This window comes from Pempheris klunzingeri, chromosome 18 (assembly GCF_042242105.1).
Source record: "Pempheris klunzingeri isolate RE-2024b chromosome 18, fPemKlu1.hap1, whole genome shotgun sequence".
NCBI classification, from domain to species: Eukaryota; Metazoa; Chordata; class Actinopteri; order Acropomatiformes; family Pempheridae; genus Pempheris; species Pempheris klunzingeri.
This window is the reverse complement of record NC_092029.1, coordinates 16,146,412-16,160,833: the sequence shown is the minus strand read 5'-3', so window position 1 is coordinate 16,160,833 and position 14,422 is coordinate 16,146,412. Positions and strand designations below refer to the sequence as shown.

The 14,422-nt window shown below is 42.3% G+C and overlaps 1 protein-coding gene across 1 annotated transcript; it reads left to right on the top strand.

Moving 5' to 3' along the window:
- The first annotated feature begins 1,891 nt into the window (after window positions 1-1,891).
- Window positions 1,892-13,558, top strand: rab15 (RAB15, member RAS oncogene family). The gene is made up of 7 exons (XM_070849752.1): window positions 1,892-2,015; window positions 9,558-9,618; window positions 10,260-10,320; window positions 10,963-11,040; window positions 12,057-12,146; window positions 13,197-13,262; window positions 13,397-13,558. Exons 1-7 carry the CDS (start codon window positions 1,892-1,894, stop codon window positions 13,556-13,558), a joined length of 642 nt encoding a protein of 213 aa, XP_070705853.1.
- The last annotated feature ends 864 nt before the right edge of the window (window positions 13,559-14,422 follow it).

Genomic DNA, 14,422 nt, shown 5'->3' with positions numbered 1-14,422 from the left:
GTTTTGATAGTTCGCTTACTTTCCGAGGACTCCGCTCACTTCCTGTAGAGGTTGGAGGGGGCGGAAACTGCGCGCACACCCGCTACGGCGTCTCCAAGGGAACAAACTTCTCCCATTCACTGTAGTGCGAGCAGACGAGCAGCAGCAGCCTCTTGGCGTTAGTTTTACAATGAATTATGGGGGAACGAGTGACTATGGCTGTCTGTGCATCAGTTTTATTTCATTCATATTCTCTCATTTTGTTATCGCACTGGCGTCGGAAGAAGAAAAGCCACCGCGCGGTTTATTTCTACCTTTTATTTGTTCCCAATTGACGACCAACACGACGAGATGATACCAGAAATGGTGCGATGTCGCCTTCAAAATAAACGATCTGAAGAAGAAGCTACCTTTCATTCATGTATTTTATATAGCCTTCATAGAAACCGCTCTAGTTTGTTTGTTGCATGTTAAACTACCACTATTACATTATTATATTCTGAGCTATATTTCACTTGCACTCCGGTTGAAGCAAGACCCGATGGAGAGGGATTCCTCCAGTGTTGCTCTTCCTGAAGTTTCCTCCAGTTTTTCCCCATTAAAAGGTGTTTTGCTGGAAGTTTGTCCTTATATGGACCGAGGTTTTAGGGACAGAAGGTGATGCACTCTGTACAGAAAGTAAAGCTCCCATAGGCCTAAATTTTGATTTGTGATTTTTGGTCATATAAATACAATTTGACTTAATTAACTAGACTTCCAACCAGATAAAGCAAGCACCTGCCCCGTGGTGGTAAAATCATAAACTGCACATTTGTTACTGTTTGTAAATAAATGGTCAGAAACATTGTATTGCAATGATGCCACTGAAGCACTGAACACTGTATTTATATCATCAATAAGCCCTTTGCATGCAAATCAAATAATTTCTCCAACGAACAGCAACTAAAAGTGAGGTGTCGGAGAGGGTGTCAGCTGGGGAATCCTATTGGCTGCCGACTGAGGTGCAGCTAGCGCACCATTTGATGTTGGAGAGGACAGTGAAGAAATGTTACTGCATGTGATGCCCCTTTATAACAGCCCCTGAAGCTTGTTGTACACAGAAGGTCTCAGTGTAAAACCTTTATCATTAGCCTGCCTAATCTTGAGGCCCTATCTTGCAGAGGGGCCCTGAGTTAAAATCTAATCTGAGGCCTTTATTATGCTACATTGTGCATTTTACATTGTGCATTTTACTAACATTTACATGTGCAAAATGTGGACATATGAACAATAAGCAGAACAAAAATACGCTGTGAGCTTCATTGGCACATATATATGAGAAATGGGGCAAAGTTAAAAGTAGCATTAATGACCCCAGTACCAGTAGCCTATGTGCTCTGGTAGACACTGTAATAATAGACGTACATTCAACTTGCAGATGCAAATAAAACATGCACACAGAAGATATGGACATGTGCATGATTTCAACATCAAAATCTCTGCACACAGCAAAAAGTTCCCAGGTTTGCTCTTTTCACGACAGTAATGATATCATGGAGATACATTGGAGAGGAAATAACAATCATGCTTAGCTAGAAAAACACTGGGCTTTTTGTGCCACAGTAAAATCACGTTCTCCTGCACCGAGGGCTTTTATGTTGAAAAAGCATCACCGGAATCCTCCTCCTCTCATCGGCTCCCCCTTGACGATGGTCCACCGCGCCCACTGGAAGCTGGAGGCAGCCTGGGAAGCTGGAGCATCCCTGTTTTGTTCCCCACCGAGCCTCATCAGCACCAGTGAGGAAAAAGCGGCGTAGCCAGAGCCTCATGCTGACCTTTTGAGCAGACATGGGATGCAGGCGGGGAGGGATCGGTCGTCCATCGCTGAGTTAGCTGACTGGGGCTTTTTGATTTCAACACAACATCCAACACTATGGCCAAGCAGTACGATGTGCTCTTCCGACTCCTGCTTCTCGGAGATTCTGGGGTTGGGAAAACATGTTTGCTATGCAGATTCACGGACAACGAATTTCACCCGTCTCACATCTCCACCATCGGTAAGACTGCCGCCAGGAGTTCTTCCCTCACTGTTATTATTCATCACTTGCATTGATGAGCGTTCCCATTCATTTGCACCGTCTTCCAGCGTTTGCTGTTGATGTCATTTGCGCATCACCGTCTCTTTGTGAGCATTTGGATTTTCTATTCAAATCCCACAAATTAGATTCCCTCGTGGATTTGAAAAAAAAAAAAAAAAAAGAAAAAAGGGCGATGTTGTGATTTATTTATTCAAGTGTGTGCAAGTGCAACGAAGGCAGTGTTAAGTGTGAAATCGCAGTGTTTGCATTGGTTGGGGGAAGCCCTGAGGGGGAAGATCCAACACTTTGCAGCCATGCAGATGAGTTTACTAACTATCACGCTTGGCTCTCATAGTGCCACACAAAATAACAGCAAAGGCAGACTTTTATGTTTAGTAACAGGTTGAGTTCTTCATCAGACACCAGTGTCACCCACAAACTGGGCTCTTAGGACCCCCAGTTGCTGGCAGATGGCTCCAGGCTTCTGATCAAAATGAATAATAGTTTTATTTCAGTATTTTATAAGTTAGCAGAATTAACACAAGGACACCTGTCATGTCCAGAGGTCTTTGTGGTTTTGACTGTTGGTTGTACAAAAAAAAAAAAAACAACAGTTGAAGAAGGTGTCAGCTTGGGTTCAGACAGTTTTCTTTACTGTTTTCTGGTGGCTTAATGATAAATCACTCAACAAGAGAAAAAAAACAACCCCTTCTTCTTTTAATTCAGAGAATATAAAGCAAACTAGCAGCGGCTCTTTGTAGCTTTGGACGTGGATTTGCCACGTCCCCGAAGATGACTGTTGACTCAGCAAAGTTGAATCTGTCACAGCTGGTGCGGGTGGGGCATCAGGAATATGACCCACGTACAGATGAGGACGACGCAGTTTACTGATTGATTTATTGACCGGATTAAGTTACCAGTTTACAGAATAATGAGGCAAGCAAGGGAAGGCTGTCCATCCGATCAAACGAATCCAAAAGGGGCAGACAGGAAGTCCAAAAGAATCCTAGTTCAAAGGTAGAAGGTTTGAGGTCCCAGATGATGTATTAATAGATTAGGATGGCGGGATGAGGGGGCAGGTGTGCAGAAGGGTGGGGCGGTCAGGTGATGGGGGAAAGGACAGCAAGTCCGAGGGCACCTGGTGGGTGGATGGAAGGTGGAAACGGGGGGGAACAGGGAATGTGGTTGGAGGGGAGGGACGGAGACACAGACTGTGACAGAATCGGCCTCTTTCCTCATAGTTACATGAGCTGTGCAGTGTTCCTACCTCCATAGTTAGGATGCAGAGTGCAGAGCGTGACAGCCGCGTTATCCTGCTTCACTTTGAGGCGAGAGAAATGAGGATGTACAGGAAGCAGTGTTCTTTGTTCAGATGCTGCGCTGCGGTGGGCTCTCTTATCTTTTCCTCTGTGGCAACCGGGCTGTCGTTAGCGTGTGCATGTCGGTAGAGATATTTTCTCCCTGTGAGCTCCGATTCTTTGAGGTAGCGGCTACCTACTGACGATGATCCAGCTGGTTGTGACGGAGAGCTGACTCTTTTTTTATGTGAAAATATAGAGAATGTGAATAAGGTCTTGACAAGAAAGCGTGAAACTGGTGGTGAGGCAGACAGAAAAGATCTGACAGAATACAACTGCATCATTGATTGTTCATTTTAACTTGATTTATTAGCAGTTTTTGACCACTGGTACGTTTGCATCAAACCTTTTCTGATCAAGTCAAAGCCTTTATGGCTCCCACAGACCCCACAGCCGCAACACGAGGCTCACATTTACTTTTGTTGATCCAACGGCTCCAACCATATATACTCATGCACTTACAAAGACTGCAGTATGCTATTTTGAGTCGTGCGCCTATATCGCTCGACAGGAAACTTCCTCCCTGTCGAGCCGTGTCTGTCTTGGACATTGCAAGCCTTCCTGATGTCTCATACAAGAAAGGTTCAGCTTGTCTCCCATGCAGTGACCTCTTTGTGCTTTTGTTGCAAGCATCCAACCACAGCGGGATGCTTAGAAATCGGTCTGTTTTATCAGTGGAGTCCAGATATTTATGTTGGACTGAATAGTCATGGGTAGCAGACTGTGTCTACACGCCGTGCTGGGGGGTCTTTCATGGTCCTGCGATGGTTCGAACTCCTCCTCTCAGAGAGAACAAGCCCAACAAAGTCTAAAGAGAGCGAGAGAGAGATCAAGACTGACCACCACCAGTGCTCTCCTGCAGGGGATCAATAAATAATTTCCTAACCTTCATGGTGACAGAGGGATATGAAATCTCTCCCATGCCCCCCTCCTGGGTAGCTCCATAAGTCATCAGCTCTCAGTTTTTGCTTAAGTGGATCTAAGGGGCCAAACAAAAATGCATGATGACGCAGTGAATAGACTACGTGAAATACAGCAAATTCTTACTTTTGCAGTTTTGCACATTATTGCTGTAATCCTCGAGAAGCTCAAAGGAATTCGGGGTTCGTGTTCACACAGTCAAAGATTTTCTCACACAAAAGAAACGGAGATGAAACCACACAACATGACCTGCATTCCAGATTTTGGTCTTTGATTTGATCCATCAAGGCTTTTTGACAATAAATGCTACTAGATACCAATGAAGAGAACACCTGGCAATAGGCCCGACAAAGGATATGACTTTATTCCCTGGTTACAGCTTACTATCAAATAACAGCTCCAACTTTGAGTCTACAGTTTCCTTCGACGTCAATGAAAATCAAACTAGTCCAAAATCCATGGAGCAGCATGAATTCTGATCTTTCCTGAAGGACTAATCCACTCTCACTCATCCAGGAATCACATTATATTTTAACAGGCCACTCTGCTCCTCATAAGATGTTCATCTGGGCCTGAGAGAGCGCATTTCTGTGGCAAAGAGCAGCTGTAGAGATGATATAGTAGTGGTATTTAGTCACACTGCCGGGTTTAATCTTCCTCACCGTTACCTCGACAGTCTCGTCACTCTGACTCATCGGAGCCCCCGGCTGTCACAGCGCCTATGAAGTACGAGCCCGGCCCTGGCCTGTATCATAGCTCAATAAGCAGCTGTCCTCACGGCGGTGATCCCAGTGGTGGTGTTATGGTCACGGCCTGGTCGTACGCTCAGCCCACCGCTGCTTGACGAGCTCATTAGTCTGAAGGGCCGGGCGCTGGGTCACAGCCACCGCAGAGGGTTGTAATCTCATGAAGAGCTTTTCAAGGAAATCAATGGCATTGTCAGGGCCTTGACTTCTGCCTGGATGTCTAGTGGGAAAAGGTGTGATCTTCCATCTCTGCTAAGGATTCTGTAATTGTGTCTATAGTGTGTTAGTGGCACGATATAACAATAACTTAAAAGGTTGCTTGAAGGGGACACTCTACAGGCCTCGTGGTGAAGGTGCAGACCATAAACAGCACTACCGTATGGGCATTATACAGTACAAGACTGTAGACTATAGCCTGACCACACCTGGAGATTTTAGATTGGCACCAATGTGAATATTTGGGAGTTGAAAATGTCTCCTATAAACTCATACGACATCATTGGACTCATTTTGCACAGTTTTTTTAAAAATTCTTTTTAAATATAAATTGATGCAGCAGAGCCAGGGATATCCTCTCTTTTGTTCACTGCGTTCTTCATCCTGGTCAAAACCTGGTGCGTACATTACCCATAATGCAACTTTGGGTCCATAGACTGTATAAAACAGATGTAACCCCACAAAAGTCTTTATGGAATGTTTTTCTACAAAGCCACGGGTGCTCCCCAAGACCAGACTTTGATGAATACGTTTAATAAGGATGCTTTAAATTAGTTATTTGATTAATTCTACTGAACGGGACCTTTTACAGCTGAAACGTAATCGGAGTATGGAGTAATTATAGTTTTCAGTGCTCCCTGTCTTATTTCTTAAATCATCTCAGACATATACAATATATGTTTGGCTTTTCTCTACAGCAGTTTCTTATTATTTGTAATGTCTCTGATAATTTGTAAACTTTATTTGGAGATTTGGGCCATGGCTTTGTCCTTATCTAAATAGAAATGCGAAATAGTCTGTCATCATACATGTTTGATTTCACACAGTGGACCAATTCAAAGCTAAATTGTTCATTACAGACTGACACAAGTTCATAATTTTGAAATAATAAATGTTTACCCCCAGTCCTGCCGTGCCCTAAAGACCACAGCAGCTGACAATTGTTCTCTGTCTTCTGCTAGTAATGATAACCGTGGATGACAGACCCTTTCCCCAGTGAATTTGTGTCCATCCATCCATCCATCCGTCCATTAGCGAGCCTGTCGCCATTACCTACCACACACTGACACGTGTCACCGCCTAATCCGTCTTGCATAGCCGAATACAGCCGTCCTGTTAATTAGTCAAGTCAATTTCGCTTGTGTACCCATTAGTTTTTACATGGCTCTCACACTGCTCATTGTGAAATGCTGCCATGTTAGATTAACTGCTGGTGCTGTCTGTCTTCGCACGTTGTGCTTGTCACAGTCCCCTCTAAAGAGAGGAGGGAAGTCTGTGGGATAGAATTTTTTCCTTCAAGGTGTTCTTTCTGATCTTTAGGATGTGACATTTTTCAAAATATAAGAGCTTATTTATTCAGCCATTTCTACAGCAGACAGTGCTGGGCATCAGGTTTGGTTTGCAGCAAAAGTATAGTCACAAGTTAAATAGACACAGTCCAGTTCAATTCAGCTCACTCAGATAATCCACTCTGGAGTTGTGTGTACATACAGAATAAACCAACAATAAAAACAATAATTCAATTAAAACAGTCCAGTGCACTGGATTTCAGTTTACATTATAAAACCTGCTGGGTATTTTCTGCCCTTGCTGACCTTTCTAGCTGACTCCATACAGGGGCACCATAGTACTGAAGCTCGCTCCTGCCTTGAACATCACATGCACGTACCTGTAATCTATCCTCTTACAGGAACCTCTCATGCAGATTGAGCAAGTGTGCAGCAAGTGGGAAACCTCCAGACGAATTTTTGATTATCAGACGTGTTTTGTGCATTGGGTCATTCATTGTTTGGTTCTGTAAAGGATGCAGACAGTGTGTGTTGAAACATCCTTTTTTTTTTTTGTACAAATAACTGAAATTGTACTTTTGTTTGAGAGACTTGCTGCAGATCTTTTGTCATTCTCATATGACTTTTTCTGCGTAGCCATCTTGATGTGTTTTCTAGCTTACAGATTTGCTGTAGACACCCGCCGTACAGCTGGAGAATCCATCAGCCTGTTTAAGCATTTTGCTTTCGTTGCTGTTGTTGTTGCTGTTTGCATGGATGACTCCTGACTGGAGCTTAATGCAGCGCTAATACAGCTGGACAATGACGCAAGAAAGACGGCCTCTTTTTCATTATCTCCCCTCTTCTCGAGCCTCGGGCAAGGCAAGCCGCTGATTGTTATGCTGACCTTTCACTTCGTCTTGGTCTGAATGCACTCCGGTCAAAGGCAAATGCCGCCTCACGACTTAAATGAGGCCTCCCACTGCCGAGTCAGTCAGTGAGCTCCAGCCTCTGCGGAGTCCTCACGTCACTCCGGCTTGTTTTTAACAAACACGCAGTCTGAAATCAGCCAGTCCAGCTTTAGTATATCTGTCAGCTGTTTCCTTATGTCAGTCCTCTCGGAATACTAACCTTGCAGAAATGCAGCCATTAAAACCACAGATGACTGGCAGCGAATCGATTGCACTCAGGAGGTCTTTCCCTGAGCCTGATGCCGGCTGTGACGCATGGGTGCTGAGTGTCAGGTTAATTGGGATGAGCTGTTAATTGATTTCCTAGGGATTAGTCAGGTCTATAGAAGGCTGTGAGTTTGCTTTTTGTATCCTTGAATGCATTAGTCAGAGGAGACAGTCATGGAGAAAAGAGACAGGATAATATGAATAATGTGAGTTCATTGTTAAATTGATGTATTTAAATGGACAAAAGCTGATTCTCCCACTTAGGCATTTCATACATGTAAGATGTACATGAATATGTTTATTATTGATATTATTTATTATCATTGCTAGTAGTATCAGTCGTGCATTAGTAACAGGGCCACAGCTACCATTGAGGACAAGGATTATGGCTAATGATACAACAGACCCCTGGGCAAAGAAATGTAAAAGGCCCCCTTCTTACCAACAGGAAATCACTGCCACGATAAAGGCTGAGCAGTGTTGTTTGACTTTTAGACTTTTTTTTTGTGACTTTTTTCTTTATTTGATGCCCCATAGGGGGAAATTTTCATGTTACAGCAGCAACAATTGAACAGGGAGAGTGAAACGAAGCAATAGTAGAAGAAAAAATAGCAATAGCAGCAATAGTAGAAGAAAAAATAGCAATAGCAAAAAATAAATATAAATATAAATATATGGCTGTGATGAAATACATATTTACACTATGGGATATTAGAAATAAATATTTACACTATGGGATATTTACACTTGGTTCGGAAATGTACAGGTATGGACAGGAATGAAGGAATGAAGGAATGGAATGACAAGGTGCAGGTGTCAAACTGTAGCGTTGAAAGTGCTGCTGTTGGTTGACAACTACACCAGAACTTGAGAATTGTCTTCATGCTGTAGATATAGATAGGCTGTCTAAACTCTGTGCCCAGCCAGTCTGCAGCAGTCCATCTATGATCCTCAGTGATGTGGAATAAAGAGGAGTTTTTATTCTCATATTCTTTAGATCAAAGAACAAATATGTTAGAATTTGATTGCGATGAAAAGGGACTGAGCATCTTCTACCAGAATTTCACATTTGGCGTATAGAGAAGACTTGAAATAACTTTTAGTCCACAACAAAGGGCCATAAAGTTTAGAAAAACGTGTAATTAAAGAGTTAAAAGTTTTTAAATACTGAAAAAAACATGCTGTTTGTTTAATGCCTTGAGAAAAATGTGTGCTTCGTGACCTCCGTCATGGTAACCAACCGCAGCATCGCAGCACTCATCAGTCTTAATAGAAATAAAAATAGAAATAAAAAATTGGTCCTGACTGTGATTTTCTTTCTATGACAAATCTCACACTCAGTTGTCCAAAATAGATCAGAGATCACTGAAGCATGAGCTCCCCCTCCATGTCGGCTCTGCTTCTTTTCTCTCATCCCTTCCTCTGTGGTATTTTGCAGCGCTCAGCCATCGTTCTGCCCTTCTCCCGTCTTTCACCTCCCATGTGATCGATGCAGAGAAGTGAACCAGCCCAGTGAAGCACTGGCCTCGCTGGATCATTAGGCCAATCTCCTAACAGGCTGATTATACAGGGATGATGCGGCTCTGGTTGCGTTAATGCCCCCTATGATGTTACAAAGCTGCAGCAGCCGCTGGTGAACTTCTGTCTGTTAAAGACATGCTGGGTTAATTGATTTCAGTCATTTATTGAGTGGAAAGTGCAAACGCCTCTGAGAACACTGGGAGTATCTAGCATGAGCGCAGCACTCACAGGTTTGGAGGATTATCCAATGCACTTCGAGCTTCTGTGTGAAAGTAATATTGTATTTCCTAACCTTATCTTTTCTCTATTGCAGGAGTCGACTTCAAAATGAAGACACTAGTAATAGATGGTATCAAAGTGCGGATACAGATATGGTAAGGTAGTGGCGTGGGGCACCATGTGGGAGGCTTTTGTGCACGAGATTAACAAAATTATTTGATATTACACAGCAGTTCTGCTAGAGGGAATATTATTAGTTTGGAAACATGCTATATATAATTACTCATGTTCAGGGCTGTAGCTACCACTGACAATACTGAGGCCAAGTCCTCTTTATTTTTTCAGGGAATTTTGGAGTTTATGCAATGACAAACTTGCATATTGTTCGAACTAAGTAGTTTTAGACTCAATATGTTTGCAATTAAATGATCGTTTCCTAAACTTAGAATGCTAACATTGGCTCTAACCACAGCTGTCAGTACGGCTGTTGGCTGATGGGAATGCCTTCACTTCTCCCAGGTATTTGGTCACAAAGCAAAGCATTGGACACATTTAAAATTTGTCCTGATGGCAGTGCTGGATTAAAAAATAGTGGATGATCACAGTAACTGGACTTAATTTCTAGGAACCTCGAACATCTTCAGCATATCTGGCAGCAGTCCATCCAATAGCTGTTGAGATATTTCTGTCATGTGTTTTTAGAGATACATGGTTTTATGCTGGTCCTGCTGTCCTATAACATCTCACATGCATATCTGTGTATGCTCATGTTCATATATGCTTGTTGTCTTTGCAGGGACACTGCAGGCCAAGAAAGATACCAGACCATCACTAAGCAGTACTACAGACGAGCACAGGTAGATCTACCCTTCTGACTCTGCTGCTGCAAATGTTTCTCCTCATATAAACGTAATATTATTACTACAGAGTCCTACAACAAATGAACCAAATTCAATTCTGAAATTAAATTTGTTGCTGCTACGAGAATAATTCATGCCTCATGCTCGGCACCACTTGCGGCACCATTTAAGTGCTTTTAAAGGCATCGAGTGTATCAAAGTTGCTGCGTGCAGCAGCTTTTAAACATCAGTGTAACATGTCTCAGGAGGATGTGAGTAGCACACAACCACCACCATTGTTGACATTGTTGTGTATGAATTCCGTCTTTGCTTTGAGCTGCTGAAGAGGTTAAACTGGCTGAAATCGAATTGTCCATATAAACAGCAACTGGCAATGGAAGAAAAGCATCTCTGTTTCTGTTTTGTGCCATAAAACAATTCAGCAAATTTCTCATCCAGTTAGTGGCTCGCTAGAGGCCGCTGACTTCCTAAGTGGTGGTCTGGTTTGTTTACAGGAATCAGATTAATGTTTCCGAATGTATTGACTTTGAAATTTTAGGGAGGAAGAAAAGACTTTTTTTTCTTAAAACATGACTCTAAAGTGCTTTGAAATGCACCGGTTCTCTTCTGATTTTGAAATCTTTGAACACGTCTCTTCAGGGAATCTTCCTGGTGTATGATATCACGAGTGAGCGATCCTTCCAACACATAATGAAGTGGGCCAGTGACGTGGACGAGGTGAGTCACAGACACTGGGGATTTTAAGATCGACAGGCGTTTGATTCGACACCGTGAAAAGGGCAACACCAGCAAAACTCGTCACTGTGCCGTGGCCGCAGGTTGACAAAGAACAGATGCCTGACATTGTGTGATAAAAACCAAATGCTTTGGCCCGACAGACACTGCTTGGCTCTGTTTGTTATGCTCCGTCTTCATTTTCAAATATCTGTCATCGTATTTATGAAAGTGTAGTCGTAAATATCGCATGGAGGACATTTTTTCCTCTTGCAGTCACATTTTTCTGCATGCTTTGAGTCTTTATAAAGTGGTCTCATCTGCCCTGCTTCCCCTCGTCATTCCCCAGATGATTTCATTCTATTAATCTAGTCATGATGGACCTAATTTCCTCCATGGGTCTGTCTGAATATACACTCTATTGATCTTGGCACACATCCCACTTACTTTTAATCTAAGTCTCATTTCCTGAGCGCTGTCGCTCCTGTGTTTTCTCCCACCTGGATTGTCTTGACATTTGAAATCTCAATCATATACAGCATATATATATATATATATATATATATATATATATATTTTGATACATAAGGGGCAGCAGTATCTGTCCTGGCTTCCTCTCCCAGGAGTCTTTTTGATTCAAGAGCTCTTTGAAATGTCTGCCATGATGTTTTTTGTCTTCCTTTTTTTTGCTTGAGGTTCAGTTTGTGGTCGCTCAGTTAGGGTCTGTGTCTGCTTTGTGTCTCTGACAGTAAAGCCAACTCATCGTGTCTGTTTATGATAATAATCAGATAACATTCTGATCTACTGTGACATTGAGTTTCTTCTTTCCAATGCTCCAAACAGGCTTCTTTATATTGCTTATAATTTGGTTTATTCTCATTGGTGTTTAAAAAGCAGCAGCTGCCTCTGATACGATGGCCCCTCTCTCTCTCTCTCTCTCTTCAATTTTGTTTTTCATCCATCTTCCTCATCTGTAAATATCCCTTCTCTCCTTTATATTTACATGACAAACCCCACAGTACGCTCCTGAAAAAGTCCAGAAGATCCTTGTAGGGAACAAGTCAGACGAGGTGGACAAGAGGCAGGTGGCCACAGAGCAGGGTGTCAAGGTGGGTCAGTCACTGGAAAAAAAACAACCTTACCTTTTGTTTGTCTAAATTAAGAATATACATTCCTGAAATATGTTATCATGATGCTAGTAACTTTTAAATGCTCTCACACGTCTTTCAAACTTGGCTACAGATTTTCAGGTTATTTGTCTTGCAGCTGGTTTCAATCAAATGTTGTTTGTTGAGGTGATATTGAAGAAAAATACTTAAATACTATTAATGTCTTTCTTTCTTATTGTCAGATGAGAAGATTAATATACACTTTCATGTTTGCATTCATTATGGAGCTGCAGCCTGAAGGCAGTTTGCTTAGCTTAGCTTATTTTAGCTTAATTTAGCTTAGCTTAGTTTATCATAAAGGCTGGAAGCAGGAGGAAACAGCTACTCTTGCTGTGTGTTCAGTGCAATATTACTCCCTCCATCACCTCTAAAGCTCACTGATTGACTAACTTTATCTGGTTTGTTTATTTTGCAAATGTTAAAATGACATTTGCTGTTTTAAGTTACAAATAAAAGTTTACTTCAGTTTGCAATCAGCTTGCTGACTCCTGATTGTTTAAGTCATTATGCTAAGCTAGGCTAATTGTCTCCCTCCGTTATAATAGTTGTACACAAAAGTGGTATCAGTTTTCTTATCTTACTCTTGACAAGAAAGCAAATAAGTTTATTTCCCATAACTGTTCCTTTTACAGAAGTGCTTACACTGGGTTCTGGTAGAAACTTTGGCTCCAAGTTCACCAATAAGTGGAAACCTCTGGGCTTAGTGTGGGTGGTGGTGTAGAAACTTTGGATGTAGTTTCTGTTGGGCATTTGTGTTAAGCCCATAAACAAGCTCTAATGACCTCAGACAAAGACTCACTGATGCTTCACCTCCCGTTGCCTCATGTTGACTCACATTTTCCATTAAAAGCTAAACTTGAAGCCATGACTACATCCAGCAGACCGCACTGCACCTGTGTAAAAGGAAAAAATTAGTCAGTTGTCTGTGCTCATAACATTAGAAAGACCAACACAGGAAAGTTAAGTGTGTCGCTGTTATCTGTCTTGCAGCTGGCTAAGGCTTATGGAATGGACTTCTTTGAGACAAGTGCCTTCACCAACCATAATATAACAGAGGTGAGGTGATCTGGATACTGACACGATTAAACCAACGCGTGCAGACATGATTACATAATGGGAGGAAATGACTTGATAAATGGCATTGCATCTTTATCTCCTGTTCTTACCCTGTGGTTGTGTTTCCTTCCAAGACTTTCACACGATTGGCTGAACAGGTGCTGGCAGCCAATAAAAAGGACCTGGATCTTCTCCGGATGTCTATGAATGATGAGTTTAATCTTGCTGCTCTGGAAGAAGAGGAAGGACTCTGTGACAGCGCAGCGGGCAACCAAGGCAAAGGCTGCTGGTGTTAAAGTTTTAAACGGATTGTCACCAAACACTTTGCACATTCTGGGCAAAATGTATCTCCTGTTGTCGTTAGTTGAAATAAAGAGGAACATCGAGCTGCAATTTTGAAGCCAGCCTGGGCCCTCTGTGTCACGGAGCAATGCCGGAAAATGCTAATGAGCCATTTGAGAGCAGTTTCAAGGGCAAAGGTGGAAACATTTTGCCACAAAGTGCCAATTGTGTGGTGAATCAACCAAGCGAAGGTCCAAATGTCAAGGTTTATCTCAGTGGGACAGAATGCTCATTTGTCTAAAGCACTAGTTCCTGCTCAGTTCAGTGTCTCTTTGATGTAACCAAAAGCAAATCCTATCTTCTACATATTCAGCAATGGACATACAGTTGAAAAGGCAAAATACAAAACTTCCAGGGGAGCTGGAAATGAAGATTTTATCATCTTTTCTTACAGACTTTGTACAGAGTCCTGATGTAGACGATAGGGAATGACTTGGAGTTGTCCACCACTGACTTGAAACTTTTCACAATGTTGTCCTTCACATTATTTTCAAAGCGCCGTCTCTAATATTGATAATGGGGCTGCGTGCTTTTGTTTGGCCTTCATCCACCCCTTTTATGTTAATGTGGGTATTAGCACTCCCTCACCTGTAGCCTTTCTATCGATGAATGCATTGGATGTAATGTAAGAATTGTACCACAAGAGGGTGCTACTTGCTTTTTAAAAACAGTATACACACACACACACACACACTGGAGAGGTGTGTAGTGTGACATTTAGCTAAATTCACTGTTTTTTCTTTTTGTTTGCAATTGCACCTGCAGTGTCTACCTTTAATGTAATGACATGATTCAGAAATATATGCAGCCACTCTATC